This window comes from Salmo trutta, chromosome 23, assembly GCF_901001165.1.
Source record: "Salmo trutta chromosome 23, fSalTru1.1, whole genome shotgun sequence".
NCBI classification, from domain to species: domain Eukaryota; kingdom Metazoa; phylum Chordata; class Actinopteri; order Salmoniformes; family Salmonidae; genus Salmo; species Salmo trutta.
The window spans coordinates 33,969,106-33,988,069 of NC_042979.1; the positions used below are offsets into that span (position 1 = coordinate 33,969,106).

The 18,964-nt window shown below is 42.6% G+C and overlaps 2 protein-coding genes across 2 annotated transcripts; both read right to left on the minus strand.

The window, feature by feature from the left end:
* Nucleotides 1-430: 430 nt before the first annotated feature.
* Nucleotides 431-913, minus strand: LOC115159813 (transmembrane protein 174-like). The gene has a single exon (XM_029709868.1). The coding sequence runs from the start codon at nucleotides 911-913 to the stop codon at nucleotides 431-433; it is 483 nt and encodes a 160-aa protein (XP_029565728.1).
* A 15,804-nt stretch (nucleotides 914-16,717) lies between these two features.
* On the minus strand, nucleotides 16,718-18,363 carry LOC115159856 (apolipoprotein A-I). Its single transcript, XM_029709920.1, has 4 exons — nucleotides 18,313-18,363; nucleotides 18,176-18,229; nucleotides 17,850-18,000; nucleotides 16,718-17,729 (listed from the first exon to the last, which is right to left on the minus strand). Exons 2-4 carry the CDS (start codon nucleotides 18,213-18,215, stop codon nucleotides 17,153-17,155), a joined length of 768 nt encoding a protein of 255 aa, XP_029565780.1. The 5' UTR covers nucleotides 18,216-18,229; nucleotides 18,313-18,363; the 3' UTR covers nucleotides 16,718-17,152.
* Between the last annotated feature and the right edge of the window lie 601 nt (nucleotides 18,364-18,964).

An 18,964-nucleotide genomic window follows, 5' to 3' on the forward strand; every position in this document is an offset into this window, starting at 1 on the left:
CCTAACACTAACCTTAAGCCTAACCTTAATCCCTAGCCTAGCTAGCGTTAGCCACTTAGCTAACGTTAGCCACAAAAACAGGTATTCGAAATATATCATACATATTGCAAATTCATAACATATTGTACAAATTGCAATTCATAAAATATCATCCGAATTGTAATTCGTAACGTATCAAACATATTTTTGTTTGGAACATATCATACCAAATGGATGCTAGATATCCACAAATTAATACATGCCATACCAAATGTAACCTATCATACTAATTTGAGTGTCCTGAATTTCAGTTCACTACGTTACGTCTACCCCTGAGTACAGGTTGGAAAAGAAAACAAATACATTTTGAACCCAGGCCTACCCTGGTCTGTACTTTCATTCATATCTGCCTACCTGCTATGTCTGTGGTGTCTGCAGTCTGACCTGCTGTTTAGAGGGCTGTTGTTGTCTCCTGTAAATGCTGGGTTACCCAACGGGCACACAGTGTAGTATTGAGGTGGCAAGTTTCTGGAAACCCCATTGGCTGAAACCCATTGGCTAGATTCACTTCCTGTGTCACTGATCCGTACGGAGCCGGGATATACTGTCCCACAATAGCTCCGTGGAACATGATTGGCTGATTGATCCCGTTGAACACAAATGATTGGCCAGACCCTGGGATCTCCAGCGACTCAGACAGGTCTTCGTCATAATCGCTCTGCTTACATGCCCGGCAGGAGAGCATCCTGAATTTACAGATATTGATTAGGATGAAGGTGCCTCCTACAGAGAGCAGAATGGGGCCGAGCAGCTGGGTCCACTCGAAGCTGCGGCTGGCACCATACTTGAGCCAGCCCATGTCTGTGAAAGTCATGCCCACCAGACCCAGGAATATCCCCAAGAACATTAGGGTAGCCCCGGACCTTATCCCCATAAGAGACCGACATGTGGCTGTCTGGCTGGCTCAGAGGAGGGATGGGTCTGAGAGGGATAGGTACCACATTCCGAGAGACATTGTCAAAGGTGGCCGTAACGTTAGTGCCAGTTACCACCATGTCTCCTCCACAGGTTCTGTGGCAGGTTGTTGGTTAATATACACCGTTTTGTTTCTCAAGTGTATGTTTTCTCGCATGATTGTTGGTTTGTGTGTCTGTTCACAAGTTTAATCCCTCAAAACCATGTGAGTTTGGACCTGTACAGTACAGAGCAGACAGAAGTGTTATCTCCTGACCATTCATGACTCAACATTTTCATATACTGCCAGGCTATTTGGACAGCTTCAGTGATTCATTAAGTCTGCCGAACCCAACAGGAGTTATTACACCAGGTCAAACAATAATAACATCCTGCAGACACAGTAGGCTATATTGGAGGTTCAGGAAGCACGATCACAACTTGGCTTCTTTAAGTTCATGACCTCACATAGCACCCGCTGTGCTTGTTATGGAAGTTGCTGTGTTAGTTCAACCATTCTAATTGGACTACAACTCATATTTCATTGACAGAGATAAAAGCAAACCCAATCGACGGGTTTGGAATGAATATTTGAGTCGGTCGTTAGCCACATCTCAATACCCAAGAGAGAACGACAAGGCACGGTGATTTCGAGAGAGGAGTGTTGCGTTTGACCACACAGGAGTGTTCAAGGTTTAAGATAGAGGGAGGGAGGGAGAGAAGGAGAGAGGGAGGGAGAAGAAGGAGATAGGTAAGGAGACAAGGAGGTAGGAGAAGGAGAGAGGGAGGGAGAGAAGCAGAGGGGGAGGGAGAGAAGGAGAGAGGGAGGGAGAGAAGGAGAGAGGGAGGGAGTAGTAGAAGAAGTAGAAATGGAGAAATCCTCCTGCACGCACAGACCATGGAACGCGAGCCGCAATCCACCTTGTCAAATATAATTTCACACGGTCGCGTCTCGAACCGCACTGTTATACATAACTTATCACCGTCAGCCGCATACTGCAATAGTTGAACAATCAGTGTAGCATGTGAAGTGGAGGGGCTTTAAAAACACAGGCATCACGCAATACGTGTCACCGGGAAATGGGTAACGAGCTGAGAGCTGGGTAAAAAGCAGCGTTAAACACGCAGCCTGCCTGCTACAGCCCTACAGCTCCTAACTCTTAACAGACAGCCTCCTAACCACTTAACCCAAGGTGCCAGAGGAGAGGAGGCTCACCAAGGCAAGATGACGGCTCTGTTCTGGAACTGTGAGAAATGGAATCACACACTGAGAGAGACGGAAAAGTACAAAGAGATCACTCTACTGTGTTACATGAATGGAAATGACTTATTGTGATTTTCATGTTTGTAAAAAGTTGATTTATTGAATGTACTGTATCATTAACAGAAAGAAATCTAAGGATGAAAAAGATACCAAAGTCACACTCTAGCAAAGCCATACTAACTAACCAAGGCCTTGCTACTGCATCACTCCGACAACACAAACACACAAACACACACGCACACCGACACAACACAAACACACACGCACACCGACACAACACAAACACACATACCCAAACATGCGCATCCCGACACAACACAAATACACATATGCATACACATACACTTTTACACTCACCATCTGCTGCTACTCTGTTCTTTATTTGACTCTATCTATCCTGATGCCTGGTCACTTCACCCTGCCTTCATGTACATACAATATATATACAAAAGTATGTGGACACCCATTCAAATGAGTGGATTGGGCTATTTAAGCAACACCCGATGCTGACAGGTGTATAAAATTGAGCACACAGCCATGCAATCTCCATTGACAAACATTGGCAGTAGAATGGTCGTACTGAAAAGCTCAGCGACTTTCAACATGGCACCGTCATAGGATTCCACCTTTCTAACAAGTCAGTTTGTCAAATTTCAGCCCTGCTTGAACTTCCCCAGTCAACTGTAAGTGCTGTTATGGTGAAGTGGAAACGTCTAGGAACAATTAATGGCTCAGCCACGAAGTGGTTGGCCACACAAGCTCACCGAATGGGACTGCCGAGTGCTGAAGTGGTGTAAAGCTCGCCGCCATTGGACTCTGGGGCAGTGGAAACCCTTTCACCATCTGGCAGTCTGACGAATGATCTGGGTTTGGCGAATGCCAGGAGAACGCTACCTGCCCGAACGCATAGTGCCAACTGTAGTTTGGTGGAGGAGGAATAATGGTCTGGGGCTGTTTTTCATGGTATCGGGCTAGACCCCTTAGATCCAGTGAAGGGAAATCTTAATGCTACAGTATACGATGCCATTCTAGACGATTCTGTGCTTCCAACTTTGTGGCAACAGTTTGGGGAAGACCCTTTCCTGTCCCCGCAGCAATGTTCCAACATCTAGTGGAAAACCTTCCTATAAGGGTGGAGGCTGTTATAGCAGCAAAGGGGGGACCAACTCCATGATTGTTGAATTAGATTTTCGACAAGCAGGTGTACACATACTTTTGGTCATGTAGTGTATATACCTCAAGTACCTCGTACTTCTGCACATTGATCTGGTACTGAAACTTCCTGTATATAGCTCCATTCTTATGGATTTTATTCCTTTATTCCTATTCCTGCTACTATTTTCTTTTTATTATTATTTTTAACTATGCATCGCTGGGAAGGGCTCGTAAGCAAGCATTTCATGGTTAAGTCTATACCCGTTGTATTCGGCGCATGTGATAAATAACATTTGATTTGATCAGACTACTAAACCAGAGTGTCTCTTTCTCCATAGGCTCCAGCAGAGAGAGCAGTACATCTGCATCTGCAGATCAGTCAGTCATGTGTCTGCACCGTGGTAAAAACGCCTATCCTCCTGGATTATTCATACCCAATGCAAACACAGTGACATGCAAACATGTTTTTCAGTTGAATTTCTGAGCAGTCTGCTCCCCTCCCCGGGGATCGTAAAAGGGCATTAGGCTCAGATCGTGTGTAACTGGCCAGGCGACTGATCGAAGAGCAGCCTCATCATCACTCACACAGGCCAGGCATGACTTATGGCCCAACAAAACAAAAGGACCTTATAGAGAAAACACCAACTCTAAACCACTCAACATTGTCAACAGTCAAGGACAGTGGATCATCTCTCTGTGTGTGTTATCATTCATGGTTGTGTGTGTGTGTGTTTGCGAGTGTCAGTGTGTGTATTCTGCCCTGCAGTAAATTGAATGTGGTTGGGTTTTTACAACTGCAGACACAAATGAATGCAGGGGCAGATGACTATACAAACAATCCAGATGAACATAGAGTGTTTAAAAGAACCCCTCAGAATTGGAGCTCTGCACATTCTTTCAATTAAGAAAAAGTCCAAATATTTATAATCAGAACATTTCCTCTCCTCTCTGGAGCCAGTGAGTTCAAATCGATTCACTGTGTTCTTGCTTCACTTCCCACTTTCCCTAAATCTGCACCATCTGTGAAAAATAAAATAATAATACACATTTATAACTCATAATAATAGAGTAAAGGCATACTAGACTAGTATTATAATCTTTCGTTAAATAGAGAAAAATATTCTGGAGGTTTATAACGCTCTCTCTCCCTCTTTCTCTCTCTCTTTACTATATCCCCCTCTTTCTCTCTCTCTTTACTATATCCCCCTCTTTCTCTCTCTCTTTACTATATCCCCCTCTTTCTCTCTCTCTTTACTATATCCCCCTCTTTCTCTCTCTCTTTACTATATCCCCCTCTTTCTCTCTCTCTTTACTATATCCCCCTCTTTCTCTCTCTCTTTACTATATCCCCCTCTTTCTCTCTCTCTTTACTATATCCCCCTCCTTCTCTCTCATGTTCAGCAGCACACAGTCTTTAGCTGCACGCTAGGCTAGACTGACAAATGGACGGCGGGGGAGTGGTGTCTGACCATGGAACGCTGTTCTGATTCGCCAACACACCCTGCTTTTACCATCCACTTCCTATATTAACCGCACCCACTAAACACCTCCCTACCATAATACCCAATGTACAGTATAATACCTTGAATGCTCCCAACCCACAATTCTAATGACTGAGTCAATGTCCTTGTTTTATTTTTACATTAAAGTCTCCCTTCAGACCCCTGTAAGCACCCAAGGAGGAGCTAGACTAGAGCAACAGGCCCGTCGTTGCTGTGCTGTTTGTCTGTGAGGTCAGAGGGTGCTAGGGCGTACAAAGGAGTGCAGAGAGCCTAGACATGACCCATGGGAAGGGGACAAGCACTATGAGACTTAAGATGTGATTGTGATTGTTGTGATTGATGTGATTGTTTCTCAGTCAAACCACCCCTTCCCCGACACACACACACACACACATACACATATGCACACACGCGCGCACACACACACGCACACAGACTCACCATGACAAATAGTCTGTGACGTGCCTCTGTTAACCAGGCACGGAAGGTCCACTCACTCATTCTCTCTCTAGAGCTGATCAGGGGGAGTTTAGCCTGCCTTCAGAGAGGACAGAGTTTAGCCTGCCTTTAGAGAGGACAGAGTTTAGCCTGCCTTTAGAGAGGACAGAGTTTAGCCTATCTTTAGAGAGGACAGAGTTTAGCCTGCCCTTAGAGAGGACAGAGTTTAGCCTGCCTTTAGAGAGGACAGAGTTTAGCCTGCCTTTAGCGAGGACAGAGTTTAGCCTGCCTTTAGAGAGGACAGAGTTTAGCCTGCCTTTAGAGAGGACAGAGTTTAGCCTGCCTTTAGAGAGGACAGAGTTTAGCCTGCCTTTAGAGAGGACAGAGTTTAGCCTGCCTTTAGAGAGGACAGAGTTTAGCCTGTCTTTAGAGAGGACAGAGTTTAGCCTGTCTTTAGAGAGGACAGAGTTTAGCCTGCCTTTAGAGAGGACAGAGTTTAGCCTGCCTTTAGAGAGGACAGAGTTTAGCCTGCCTTTAGAGAGGACAGAGTTTAGCCTGCCTTTAGAGAGGACAGAGTTTAGCCTGTCTTTAGAGAGGACAGAGTTTAGCCTGTCTTTAGGGATGGATTGACATTTACATAATGGGTACCTGGAGGAAAATGGGTGAGGGTCATGTTGTTCCAATTTCAGTCAAGTGGAGGGGTTAGCATTTTTTTATCTAGTCCAGGGGAGGGTCATGCCATTTGTAATTGAGAACATTTCTATATTTCTCAGAGTTTTAGAATGAGTTGATTATTAGGCTATATATCGATGTGTGCCGATGCATCCCCTCAACTCTAATTCTCTGCTGGGTTCGCAATATCAAGTGTGCCTATAAGCTATTTAGTGTGGTCTCAATCAAATGATCCATAGGCTATAAGCTACAAAGTGCATGCTCGGAGAAGCATAGAGCAAAGTTATATTTCTAAGATAGCTGCTGGTATGGTGTAAATTTAACTAGCCTACATTACACACTGCAATGGATATTCCAACCCTGAGCCCCAGCCTGCTCTGCTCTTGCTCATCCAAAAATGTCTGTGTGCTGCTTAACCAATGGCTGTGCTGTGTAGGCCTATAGTGGCAGTTCAGGAGGAGAGTCAAATAATGTTTGATTAGGCCTAGTTGATTAGGCCTAGCGGACTAGCCTATAGCCTGTGTTCTGTTCAGTTTGAGAAGGCAAGCGCGAAGATGAGAAGGAGGACCGGAGATCGATTTTGATAGCTTGCTACTACTATAATAGATTTGAATAAAAACAATATGTTTCTTGCCTATGATGTAGGCCTATTCATCAGAGTTATTGACCTCACAATAATTCAGATTTCAGTAACTGACATTGTGTTGCTGAAACTTGAAACAGCAGCTGCGAAACAATCAATGGGAAATGGACAGCTGATGGAGCTGAAAGTAGGCAAATTATTTTAAACAATCTTCTTTTTAATTAGACTTTACTAACAACAAGAAAGCTTTGTTGTGGAGCAATTTCTTCCTATATAAGAAATAAGAGGTAGGCCTATCGGTTTGTGGGTTCGATTCCCACGGGGGGCCAATACAAAAAATATATATATAATAATAAAAATGCATGAAATGTATGCATTCACTACTGTAAGTCGCTCTGGATAAGAGCGTCTGCTAAATGACTAAAAAATGTAAAAGATGAGGCCATAGGCTGCTCTATCCATAGATTTGTCGCTCAATTCCTCCACCCACCATGCACACTTTATATAGCCTACCTCCATGTCAGTGAAGGACTGTTACATTAAAACCAAGACTCAAATTGAGGGGGTATAAAAGGGTATGTGATAGGCCTACTTTTTATTAAAGAAAATGGCAAAAAGCACAGGCCTACCCCTTGCTAGCTTAAAATAAAACGGATCCAATGAAATAAAGTGATTTATAACAGTGCTTTGGTCTGCAATGCTAAATTGCTAGAAACAAGCTATACCCATTAAAGGCGGGATTCTGATGCATATGGAATATCATTGTTTTGTTTCTTTGACATTCAGAGGCTGAGCTACAACTTTCTACAGCAGAGGAGACAAAACATTTACTTTGCTTGGGAAGTAATCGAATTCTGTCATTATGAATGGATTAAGAGGAGACAAAACATTTACTTTGCTTGGGAAGTAATCGAATTCTGTCATTATGAATGGATTAAGCTACTCACTTTCTGTACAGTAGAAGAAGTTTAACCCAGACAGCTTTAAGGGTGAACACGTGTGACCTTCTCTCATTAGATTAACACATGGAAGAACAGTACCCAGCAGTTAAAGTATGCTGTACATTTTTCTGTGTCGGTAGGCTTACTCTGTCTGGGGTGGAAAGGTAGACCTAACTTTTGATAGTACCATGCTCAGATTCCTGCAAACAAGACACGCTGATTTGGAATTGGAGAAATATGATAAGCTTAACCTGTAATTTCAGTAAAAAAAATACTCTGCCAATATGTACAATTATGTAGAATTGCATGAAATGCTTATAAAATGTCCTGTGAATACGATGATAGATTCATGCAAAGCTTTTACTATAAAGAAGATCTTTCCACCCCTACTCTTGCTCAAGTTGGTCTGCAAACCCACAACCTTCTGGCCCGCAGCCCTGCATTGCCATGTAATGCTTACAGGACGAAGAACAGTTTCTAAAACTGTATATCTAAGGCTCTGGTCAGTCCAAGAATTGAGGGTAAATGCTAAACATGTTCTCAGCTATCCACTTTATGTTTTCATTATTATTTTGGGTATAGGGGAGGGTCAGTTGTTTTTTTTCAAGGGTTCAGGTAAAATATATTTTGCTGAAGGAAGGGTCATACATTTTCAATTCAGAGAGGCCCGATTTTCTCCATGTAACCCTTATTATAAATAACGTTCACTCCTTTAGAGTGGAGCGCCATCCCTTAACACAGAACTGCAGGTCTGCTCACTGCATCTCAAAACACCAGTGTTTCCCCTAACACACTGCATCTCATCACACTGCATCTCAACACACCAGTGTTTCCCCTAACACACTGCATCTCATCACACTGCATCTCAACACACCAGTGTTTCCCCTAACACACTGCATCTCATCACACTGCATCTCAACACACCAGTGTTTCCCCTAACACACTGCATCTCATCACACTGCATCTCAACACACAGGTGTTTCCCCTAACACACTGCATCTCAACACACCAGTGTTTCCCCTAACACACTGCATTCATCACACTGCATCTCATAACACCAGTGTTTCCCCTAACACACTGCATCTCATCACACTGCATCTCAACACACCAGTGTTTCCCCTAACACACTGCATCTCAACACACCAGTGTTTCCCCTAACACACTGCATCTCATCACACTGCATCTCAACACACCAGTGTTTCCCCTAACACACTGCATCTCATCACACTGCATCTCAACTCACCAGTGTTTCCCCTAACACTCTGCATCTCAACACACCAGTGTTTCCCTTAACAGCTTGCGGCATAATGGCAATAGGTGACAATGTCAAAGACAGTTATTAGATCTGTTATATAATATAGAAGTTCTGGTTTGTTTAATATGATTTGAAGAGTACCCCCCACACCCCACACCCCACCCCCACAACCAAATAAAAGAAAGAAGGACATAATAGACATAACTGTCTCAATCCACAGTTTGACCTCAAGCCCGACCTTACCTACAGCCCTTAAAGGGATAGTTCACCCTGTAAGAAGTCTATGGACAAGGTATGACAGCAATCCATGCGTTTGTTTAGTTTCCATGCTTTGACCCAGCGTCGTCCGGGTTAGTGCAGGGTTTGGTCGGGGTAGGCCGTCACTGTAAATAAGAATTTGTTCTTAACTGACTTATCTAGTTAAATAAAGGTTAAATAAAAAATGTAATTAAATTAAATTCACTGGCACTGTTTTCAAATGCTAACATTTTAGCATTTGTGGCACGAATCCCATTCAAGTCATGGGATGGATATTATCATCCAAAAGTATCTAAAATGTATTGTGAAGCTCACTAAAATGCTAATATGGGTTTCGTGACTTAAATAGGATTTGGAAACAGTGCTAGCCACTGCTAGCCAGGGAAGCTAAACCAAAGCATGGATTGCTGTCATATCTTGTACATACTGCTTACAGGGTAAGAAAACCAATGTGTCATTTTGTAATTTGGGTGAATTATCTCTTTCAGCCTAAAAATACAGGGGGAGAGGAGGAGGGGAGAGGAGAAGAGGAGTGGAGGAGTGTCACGACTACTGCCGAGGGCGGTTCCTCTCCCTGCTCGGGTGACGCTCGGCGGTCGTCGTACTAGCTGCCATCGATCCCTTTTTCGTTTTTCTGTTTGTTATGTCTTTATGAGTTACACCTGTTTCCCATTAGTAATTAGTTTTATTATTTAAGCCCGCCTCTCCACCTGTTCTGTGTGCGGGCTTGTTACGTGTCGTCACTTTGTAAGTTTTGTGGTACATGTATTTTGGACTTCGGGGTTATTGTTTCGCCCTGTTGTGTTTGGACATATTTCCTCGGTTTTCAGTACTTATTAAATTACATATTGTACCAAACATTTTCCTGCTTCCTGCGCTGACTCCACACCCACAAAGCCAAAAGTGTTACAAGGTGAGAACGAGAGAGAGAGAGACAAACAGAAGTGGGGGTTCAGGGGTTGTTGGATGGAGAGAGAGGCTTCTGCCTCTACAGCTGCTGGCTTCTAAAGCAAGCCAATCAGAGAGCCCGGTTTAATTCCCCTTGGCAGATGGCCAATTGTATCACTTCCAGCCTCTAAATGGATTGGGTCAGACTTCATGCACATAATCGAAGCAAGACCAGTGGAACGAACCCTTCAATCTACTGGTTTGTTTGGGCGGCACACACACACACGAACGTGTGCGCACGCACACACACACACACACGCACACACGCACACACGCACACACGCACACACACACACACACACACACACACAGGGCCAGAGGGAAGACCCTCTAATTACATCTGATTATGCAGTCATTACCAGAGGAAGTGACAAAGGACACTGTGACATCACAATGAGAGCTCGGAAGCCAAAGATTAAGGGAGGATTTGTCCAGGAGCGTATGTGTGTGCGCACATACGTGTGTGTCTATTTTGGAATACACAAATGCAGAATAGAATACCAATTGAGAAGACACAACTGGTTATGAAATTCTTTCTTCATGTGCCAAAGTATTTGAGTCAGTGACTGAATCGTGAAATTGACAAACAGACTAGGGAAAACAGTACTTGAATGCCACTGAATAGTAGCTGGAGAGATAAATGTTTTATGTCTCATTGGAAAGAAAGGTCCTGAAACCTGTTCATATGTTCCTATTATCATGAAGGGGGATGAATAGTTCAGACTATGCATCTCAAATGGCATCCTATTCCCTATTATAGTGCACTACCTTTGACCAGAAACGTATAGGCTCTGGTCAAAAGTAGTGCACTACATAGGGAATAGGATGCCATTTGAGATGTACATAAGGCTTGTGCTACTCTTCCAAAGGAAAATATGATGCAAGATCATTCCCCTGGATGTAAAGCTGACCGCTTCAGGCTCTGAGTTGAGGTCTTCTGGGCTTTAGAGCTGAGCAAAGGAGGAGAGGAATCCATATTAATGTAATAAACTTACACCATCCCTGTTTGTTCAGATGGTTTTCCTCGTGTTCGACTGAGAGATCAAAAAAGCACATCAATTACATACTGCCCATAAATGTTACTGATGTGGCTCTCGTTCTCTGGCTTCTAAAATAACGCATGTCTATGGCTCCTCAGGGCCTCCGGACAAACATGACTTTGTCTGTGTGTGTGTGTGCCTATGTGTGTGTGTGTGTGAGAGAGACGGCGGCCAGCAAAGGCCAACTGCTCCATCTGAGGCCCAGACCTTCTCAATCTACACCAGACACACAGAAGTTAATTGTTGTTGGTTTTCAAAGGATCACATTTCCTAAATAATATGTTCTTAACTGATAGAATTATAGAAAGGTGAAACAAAGATATGCAAATAAAAATGTTATCTTTAGGACTAAAATAATCAATCAAATTATCAAAATTGGGGTAAACATGATGGGTCAGAGTTTGAGGACAATGTGGTGATGAGATTGGACAGTGGATATATAAAGTGCAATCAGAAAGTATTCAGACCCCTTGACTTTTTCCAGTTTCATCATAAAGCTTGATGGTTTTTGCGACTGCACTTTCCAGATTTACTGACCTTCATGTCTTAAAGTAATGATGGACTGTCGATTCTCTTTGCTTATTTGAGCTGTTCTTGCCATAATATGACTTGGTATTTTACCAAATAGGGCTATCTTCTGTATACCACCCCTACCTTGTCACAACACAACTGATTAGCTCAAACACATGAAGATAGAAAGATATTCCACAAATTAACTTTTAACAAGGCACATCTGTTAATTGAAATGCATTCCAGGTGACTACCTCATGAAGCTGGTTGAGTGCATGCCAAGAGTGTGCAAAGCTGTCATATAAATATAAAATATATGTTTATTTGTTTAACACTTTTTTGGTTACTACGTGATTCCAGTATGTGTTATTTCATAGTTTTGATGTCTTCACTATTATTCTACAATGTAGAAAATAGTAAAAATAAAGAAAAACCCTGGAATGAGTAGGTGTGTCCAAACTTTTGATTGGTACTGTACATTGGACATGTATTTTGGAATAAACCCCTTTATTACGTCCTTGTCTAGAGATTAGAGTACATTTTAAAACATGAAGCATCTTTATGTGACATACCACTGACTACAAGAGGACTTCAGCCCTACATACATAATTAACCTGATTTATATTGCCTCTTATATGATATAACAATATGAAAGTTCAGAGTCTACTGAGTCATCAGTGCATCACCCATATGTATACTGAGTATACAAAACATTAGGAACACCTTACTAATATTGAGTTTCACCCCTTTTTGCCCTCAGAACAGCCTCGATTAATCAGGGCAGGGACTCTACAAGGTGTTGATAGCGTTCCACAGGGATGCTGGCCCATGTTGACTCCAATGCTTCCCACAGTTGTGTCAAGTTGGCTGGATGTCCTTTGGGTGGTGGATCATTCTTGATATATACGGGAAACTGTTGAGCTTGAAACACCCAGCAGTGTTTCAGTTCTTGACACACTCAAACCAGTGCACCTGGCATCTACTACTATACCACGTTCAAAGGCACTTAAATATTTTGTCTAGCCCATTCACTCTCTGAATGGCACACACACAATCCATGTCTCAATGGATTAAAAAGGATTTAAAAAAAACACCCCCAAAGCATAATGTTTCCACCTCCATGTTTGACGGTGGGGACGGTGTTATTGGGGTCATAGGCAGCATTCCTCCTCCTCCAAACGCGGCGAGTTGAGTTGATGCCAAAGAGCTCCATTTTGGTCTCATCTGACCACAACACTTTCATCCAGTTGTCCTCTGAATCATTCAGATGTTCATTGGCAAACTTCAGACGGAGATGTATATGTGCTTTCTTGAGCAGGGGGACCTTGCAGGCGCTGCAGGATTTCAGTCCTTCACAGCGTAGTGTGTTACCAATTGTTTTCTTGGTGACTATGATCCCAGCTACCTTGAGATCATTGACAGGATCCTCCCGTGTAGTTCTTGGCTGATTCCTCACCGTTCTCATGATCATTGCAACTCCACGAGGTGAGATCTTGCATGGAGCCTCAGGCCAAGAGAGATTGACAGTTATTTTGTGTTTCTTCCATTTGCGAATAATCGCACCAACTGTTGTCACCTTCTCACCAAGCTGCTTGGCGATGGTCTTGTAGCCCATTCCAGCCTTGTGTGGGTCTACAATCTTGTCCCTGACATCCTTGGAGAGCTCTTTGGTCTTGGCCATGGTGGAGAATTTGGAATCTGATTGATTGATTGATTCTGTGGACAGGTGTCTTTTATACAGGTAACAAGCTAAGATTAGGAGCACTCCCTTTAAGAGAGTGCTCCTAATCTCAGCTCGTTACCTGTACAAAAGATACCTGGGAGCCAGAAATCTATCTAATTGAGAGGGGGTCAAATGCTTATTTCCCTCATTAAAATGCAAATCAATTTATCACATTTTTGACATGCGTGTTTCTGGATTTTTTTGTTGTTATTCTGTCTCTCACTGTTCAAATAAACCTGTTCAAATAAACCTACCATTAAAATTATAGACTGATAATTTCTTTGTCAATCTGCAAACGTACAAAATCAGCAGGGGATCAAATACTTTCTTCCCTCACTGTTGTACGCAATTCTAAACACCATGGGACCATGCAGCCATCATACTACTCAGGAAGGAGACGCGTTCTGTCTCCTAGAGATGAACATACTTTGGTGCGAAAAGTGCAAATCAATCCCAGAACACCAGCACCTTGTGAAGATGCTGGAGGAAACAGGTACAAAAGTATCTATATCCACAGTAAAAGGAGTCCTATATATCGACATGACCTGAAAGGCCGCTCAGCAAGGAAGAAGCCACTGCTCCAAAACCGGCATTAAAAAGCCAGACTACGGTTTGCAACTGCACATGGGGACAAAGATCGTACTTTTTGGAGAAATGTCCTCTTGTCTGATGAAACAAAAATAGAACTGTTTGGCCATAATGATCATCGTTATGTTTGGAGGAAAAGGGGGAGGCTTGCATGCCAAAGTACACCATCCCAAACGTGAAGCACGGGAGTGGCAGCATCATGTTGTGGGGGTGATTTGCTGCAAGAGGGACAGGTGCACTTCAGAAAATAGATGTGATGAAAGAAAGAAATGCTGAAATAAATCATTCTCTCTACTATTATTCTGACATTTCACATTCTTAAAATAAAGTAGTGATCCTAATCTACCTAAAACAGGATATTTTTACTAGGTTATTAAATGTCAGGATTTGTGAAAAACTGAGTTTAAATGTATTTGGCTAAGGTGTATGTAAACTTCCGACTTCAACTGTATACAGTGCCTTCGGAAAGTATTCAGACCTCTTGACTTTTTCCACTTTGTTACGTTACAGCCTTATTCTAAAATGTATTTAATTGTTTTTTCCCCTCATCAATCTACACACAATACCCCATAATGACAAAGAAAAAAACTGTTTATAAATTTATGCTAATGTAATCCGTTACAGTTAACTGTTCAAAATTGTAATCAGTAACGTAACCTTTGGATTACGCAAACTCAGTAACGTAATCTGATTACATTCAGTTACTTTTAGATTACTTTCCCCTTAAGAGGCATTAGAAGAAGACAAAAATGGATGTTACCAATTGAACTAACTATTGCAGAATAAATCAATGTTAAAGTTTACATAGCTGGACATACATGGATATTACATTTTACTTTATGGGTTGGTTATGTAGGCTTCTTCTAACCCATCGCTTTCTACTAAATTTAAGAGTACGATTAAATGAAATCCTTACATTAATACTTGTAATTTATAAGTCCAACAATTTATGTAGCAACTACAGATTGCCCCTTTAAGTCTATCAAAAGTGTACGAGTTTGAGTATGTCTCCATTCGGCCTATGGATTTATTTTTTTATCAGCATGAATTAGATTGAGCAATTAAAGCCCCACTTTTATTCCATAGGCTGTGATCCACACTATGCAGCTGTTGCAAGAGCACATTATTCAATGGCTGTCCACTGGTTTCAAAAACAATGATTGATAGGCAGCTTAAACTTCTTGATTTCAATCATTATTGGGTTCAAATAGACATTTAGATTTGTGAACAGCCATCCATCCACAACAACCACAGTCCATAAGGTGCAAATAGCTAAATGAGAGAGCAGCAGTGTGATTCACATCAATACGCTATGTAGATATCAATAATAAGTGATATCCGTATCGCCGTAGACTACACCACTGCTGTCATCCTTACCTCCAAGCGTTTATTCAAGTTGGATCATCTTTGGGTGCCGACAGCAGTCGTACCATTGGAAGACATAGCTTGGACTGTAGCCTACAAAAGCCTATTCCTTCTCTTTTCCCACGATTCATCAAACACATTTGGTGTGTCATCATAGTGGTCTCTGACTTGTGGTCAGACTCGCTCAGGTGGAACAAACTTAAACGTGCACCATTTTTCAATACTGATTTGAATGGCATTGAGAAAACAGAGAAGTGTCAAAGAAGCCAGTACTGCATTGTCTTGACTGTGTGCTTAGGGTCATTGTCCTGTTGGAAGGTGAACCTTCACCCCAGTCTGAGGTCCTGAGTGCTCTGGAGCAGGTTTTCATCAAGGATCTCTCTGAATTTCGCTCAGTTCATCTTTGCCTCGATCCTGACTAGTATCCAAGTCCCTGACGCTGAAAAACATCCACACAGCATGATGCTGCCACCACTATGCTTCACTGTAAGGATGGTGCCAGGTTTCCTCCAGACGTGACGCTTGGCATTCAGGCCAAAGAGTTCAATCTTGATTTCATCAGACCAGAGAATTTTGTTTCTCATAGTCAGAGACTTTAGGTACCTTTCGGCAAACTCCAAGCGGGCTGTCATGTGCATTTTACTGAGGAGTGCCTTCCGTCTGGCCACTACCATAAAGGCCTGATTGGTGGAGTGCTGCAGAGATGGTTGTCCTTCTGGAAGTTTCTCCCATTTCCACAGAGGAACTCTAGAGCTCTTTCAGAGTCACCATGGGGTTCTTGGTCACCTCCCTGACCAAGGCCCTTCTACCCCAATTGCTCAGTTTGGCTGGGCAGCCAGCTCTAGGAAGAGTCTTGGTGATTCCAAACTTATTCCATTTAAGAATGATGGAGGCCACTCTGTTCTTAGGGATTTGCAATGCTGCAGATATTTTTTGGTAACTTTCCCCAGATCTGTGCCTCGACACAATCCTGTCTCGAAGCACTACAGACAATTCCTTCGACCTCATGGGTTGGTTTTTGCTCTGACATGCACTGTCATCTGTGGGACCTTATATAGACAGGTGTGTGCCTTTCCAAATCATGTTCAATTCCAGTCAATTTAATTTACCAAAGGTGGACTCAAATCAAGTTGTAGAAACATCTCAAGGATAATCAATGGAAACAGGATGCACCTGAGATCAATTTCGAGTCTCATAGCAAAGGGTCTGAATACAGTATTTCTGTTTTTTACTTTTTTAAACTTTTTACTTTACAAAAAAATCTAAAAACATGTTTTCACTTTGTCATGATGGGGTATTGTGTGTAGATTGCTCAGTTTTTTTATTTAATCTATTTTAGAGGCTGAAACGTAACAAAAATGTGGAAAAAGTCAAGGGGTCAGAAGACTTTCCGAAGGCACTTTATATTGGAAAGGATAGATGCCATTTCTTACAAAACATGGAGAGAATTGCTTTTGTGTCTTATTGCTTCAATTCTCTACTCATAGTTGACAGAGCCTACATTGACTGAATTAATTGTTTCAATTGATGAAATGAACAGCATTCAGATTCTTGAGTTTCATTTATTGAAATCACACATGATAATACCGACAATAAATAAATAAATATGCTGAGATATGAGAAAGTTTGCTTGAAGAAATTGAGACCTTTCTCAAGAGAGCAACAGTAGATGTGAATAATCTATTGTTGATAGAATCCTACATTTCTTCTCTAACAGCTTCTGTAATACTGTAATATAGTCCTGAGTCACATGTAGATATTGGTTAGGAGATGGAGAGTCCCATAACTGATACAGTGAAACAACCTAGTAGTGGTATGTACCAGTACATTTACATATTGCCCCTTTTGGACTTTGATGGAAAATGATTAATCAGTACACAGTTCTAAGAGACCAAGTATAATCAGTGTGGAGATGTCAAGAGTTCTGAATACTTTGCGAAGGCACTGTATGGTTTTGTTTAGAAGATCCAGTAACGATTACTGGATCTTCTTGATGAAGGAGTCCCAGAGAACAGCCAGTTGGGCCTTCAGGTCCTGGGCCAATGGGTCCAGCTTCTTCAGCTTCTCTCCATAGGGGGCCAGGTTCTGCTGGACCTCCTGGGTTCTCTGGGTCAGCTGGGTCTGGAAGCTTTGGGTCAGAGGAATCATGCTCCTCTGGAACTCCTCCAGGTTCTGGTCCATTTTCTGCTTCAACTCCTCAGTGTAAGGGCCCAACTGGGCCTGCAGCTGCTGCACACTCTTCTCCAGGTTTCCCTTCAGCTCCTCACTCTTCTGGAGCAGAGAGGCCTTCAGCGCGTCGGAGTCCAGGGCCTCTGCGTAGGTGGTCACGTCCCTCTTCATCTCCTCCAGCTGCCTCTGGAGGTCCGCGTTCAGCTCGTCAGAGTAGGGCTGCAGCTTGGCTGTCATGGTGCTCAGGTCTTTCTCCAGACGAGCCTTCAGCTGCTCAGCCTCCTGGGAAAGCTTGGCCAGTAGGTCCTGAGTCAGAGGAGTCACCTGACCACGCATGGCCACAGTGTACTGGCTCACAGCATCAGCACTTTCTGTGATCCTGGTGCTATGGAGACAGAGAGAGAAAGGTCAATACAGAAGGCAAGTCATTCAGGTGAACAAACAGGTAGTTGAGTAGTTATCAAACTCTATTATATTGTGTTATTTTCTACATATTGAGACTTACTTGACTTCGTGTGCCACCTCTGACTGTCTGATCTTCTGCAGGGCATCGTCAGCCGTGAGTGTTGCCTTGGCAACATAGTCCCAGAATGCGTCTTTCACAATGTCCAGCTGTTGCTTAGACTGGTCCTGCCACAGAACATTGGCATCGCAGCCTGTAGGAGAGACCGTGGATCATTTTATTTACAGTCTAGACGGTGTTAAACGTTTACAGTCTAGACGGATTAAATGTTTACATCTGTCATTGATATAACACTAGAGTCCAACAATCATTTTCTACTTTATTCCTGTAAAAAAAAGACTGTATTGAAAAACAACTTCTCCACTCACCAGTGAAAACAGCAAGCGCAAGCACCACGAGGACCTTCATGACCGGGCTATAGGCTGTTAATGGAGAAAATATTTAAGTCAGTTTCTCATTCCTGATATATTGTAGCCTATGTGACTAGAGGCAGCTAGTGACTTACCTGTTTAAGATAGCTTGTGTCTTGTCCTTGTGTCTGGTAGTGGGTGTGTACTGCGGGTGTCAGGGCTGGGAGTATATATAGGGGGCTGGGAGTTGTAGTGAAGAACAAAGTCCAGGTCTGAGTGCCCTGTTGTATGTCCTCCTGTCACTCCTACTGCCACATCATAACCTCAGTACTCTGGGGACACGTTATGGGGACCAAGTGGTCATGCTGACACCATATATTTTACATTGAAGTCATTTAGCAGATTCCTTTATTCAGAGCGACTTACAGTTAGTGCATTCATCTTAAGAGGTGGGATAAACACATATCACAGTCATAGAACGTACATTTATCCTCAATGAAGTAGCCATCAGAAAAGGCCAGTACGGGTCATCATAGGGATGTCATGTAATGATAATGTTATTCTGCATAGACTTACTTCAACTAGCGCGATCAAATGGCTCAACAATTAGTTGATGATTGGTGAAAGCTGATTATTATTCAGTTATTTGTATTTCAAGTATGTAATGAGGGTTAGTAATGAAAGGACACCTGCTCTTTCCATGACAGACTGACCAGGTGAATCAGGTGAAAGCTACAGTATGATCCCTTATTGATGTCACTTGTTAAATCCACTTCAATCAGTGTAGATGAAGGGGAGGAGACAGGT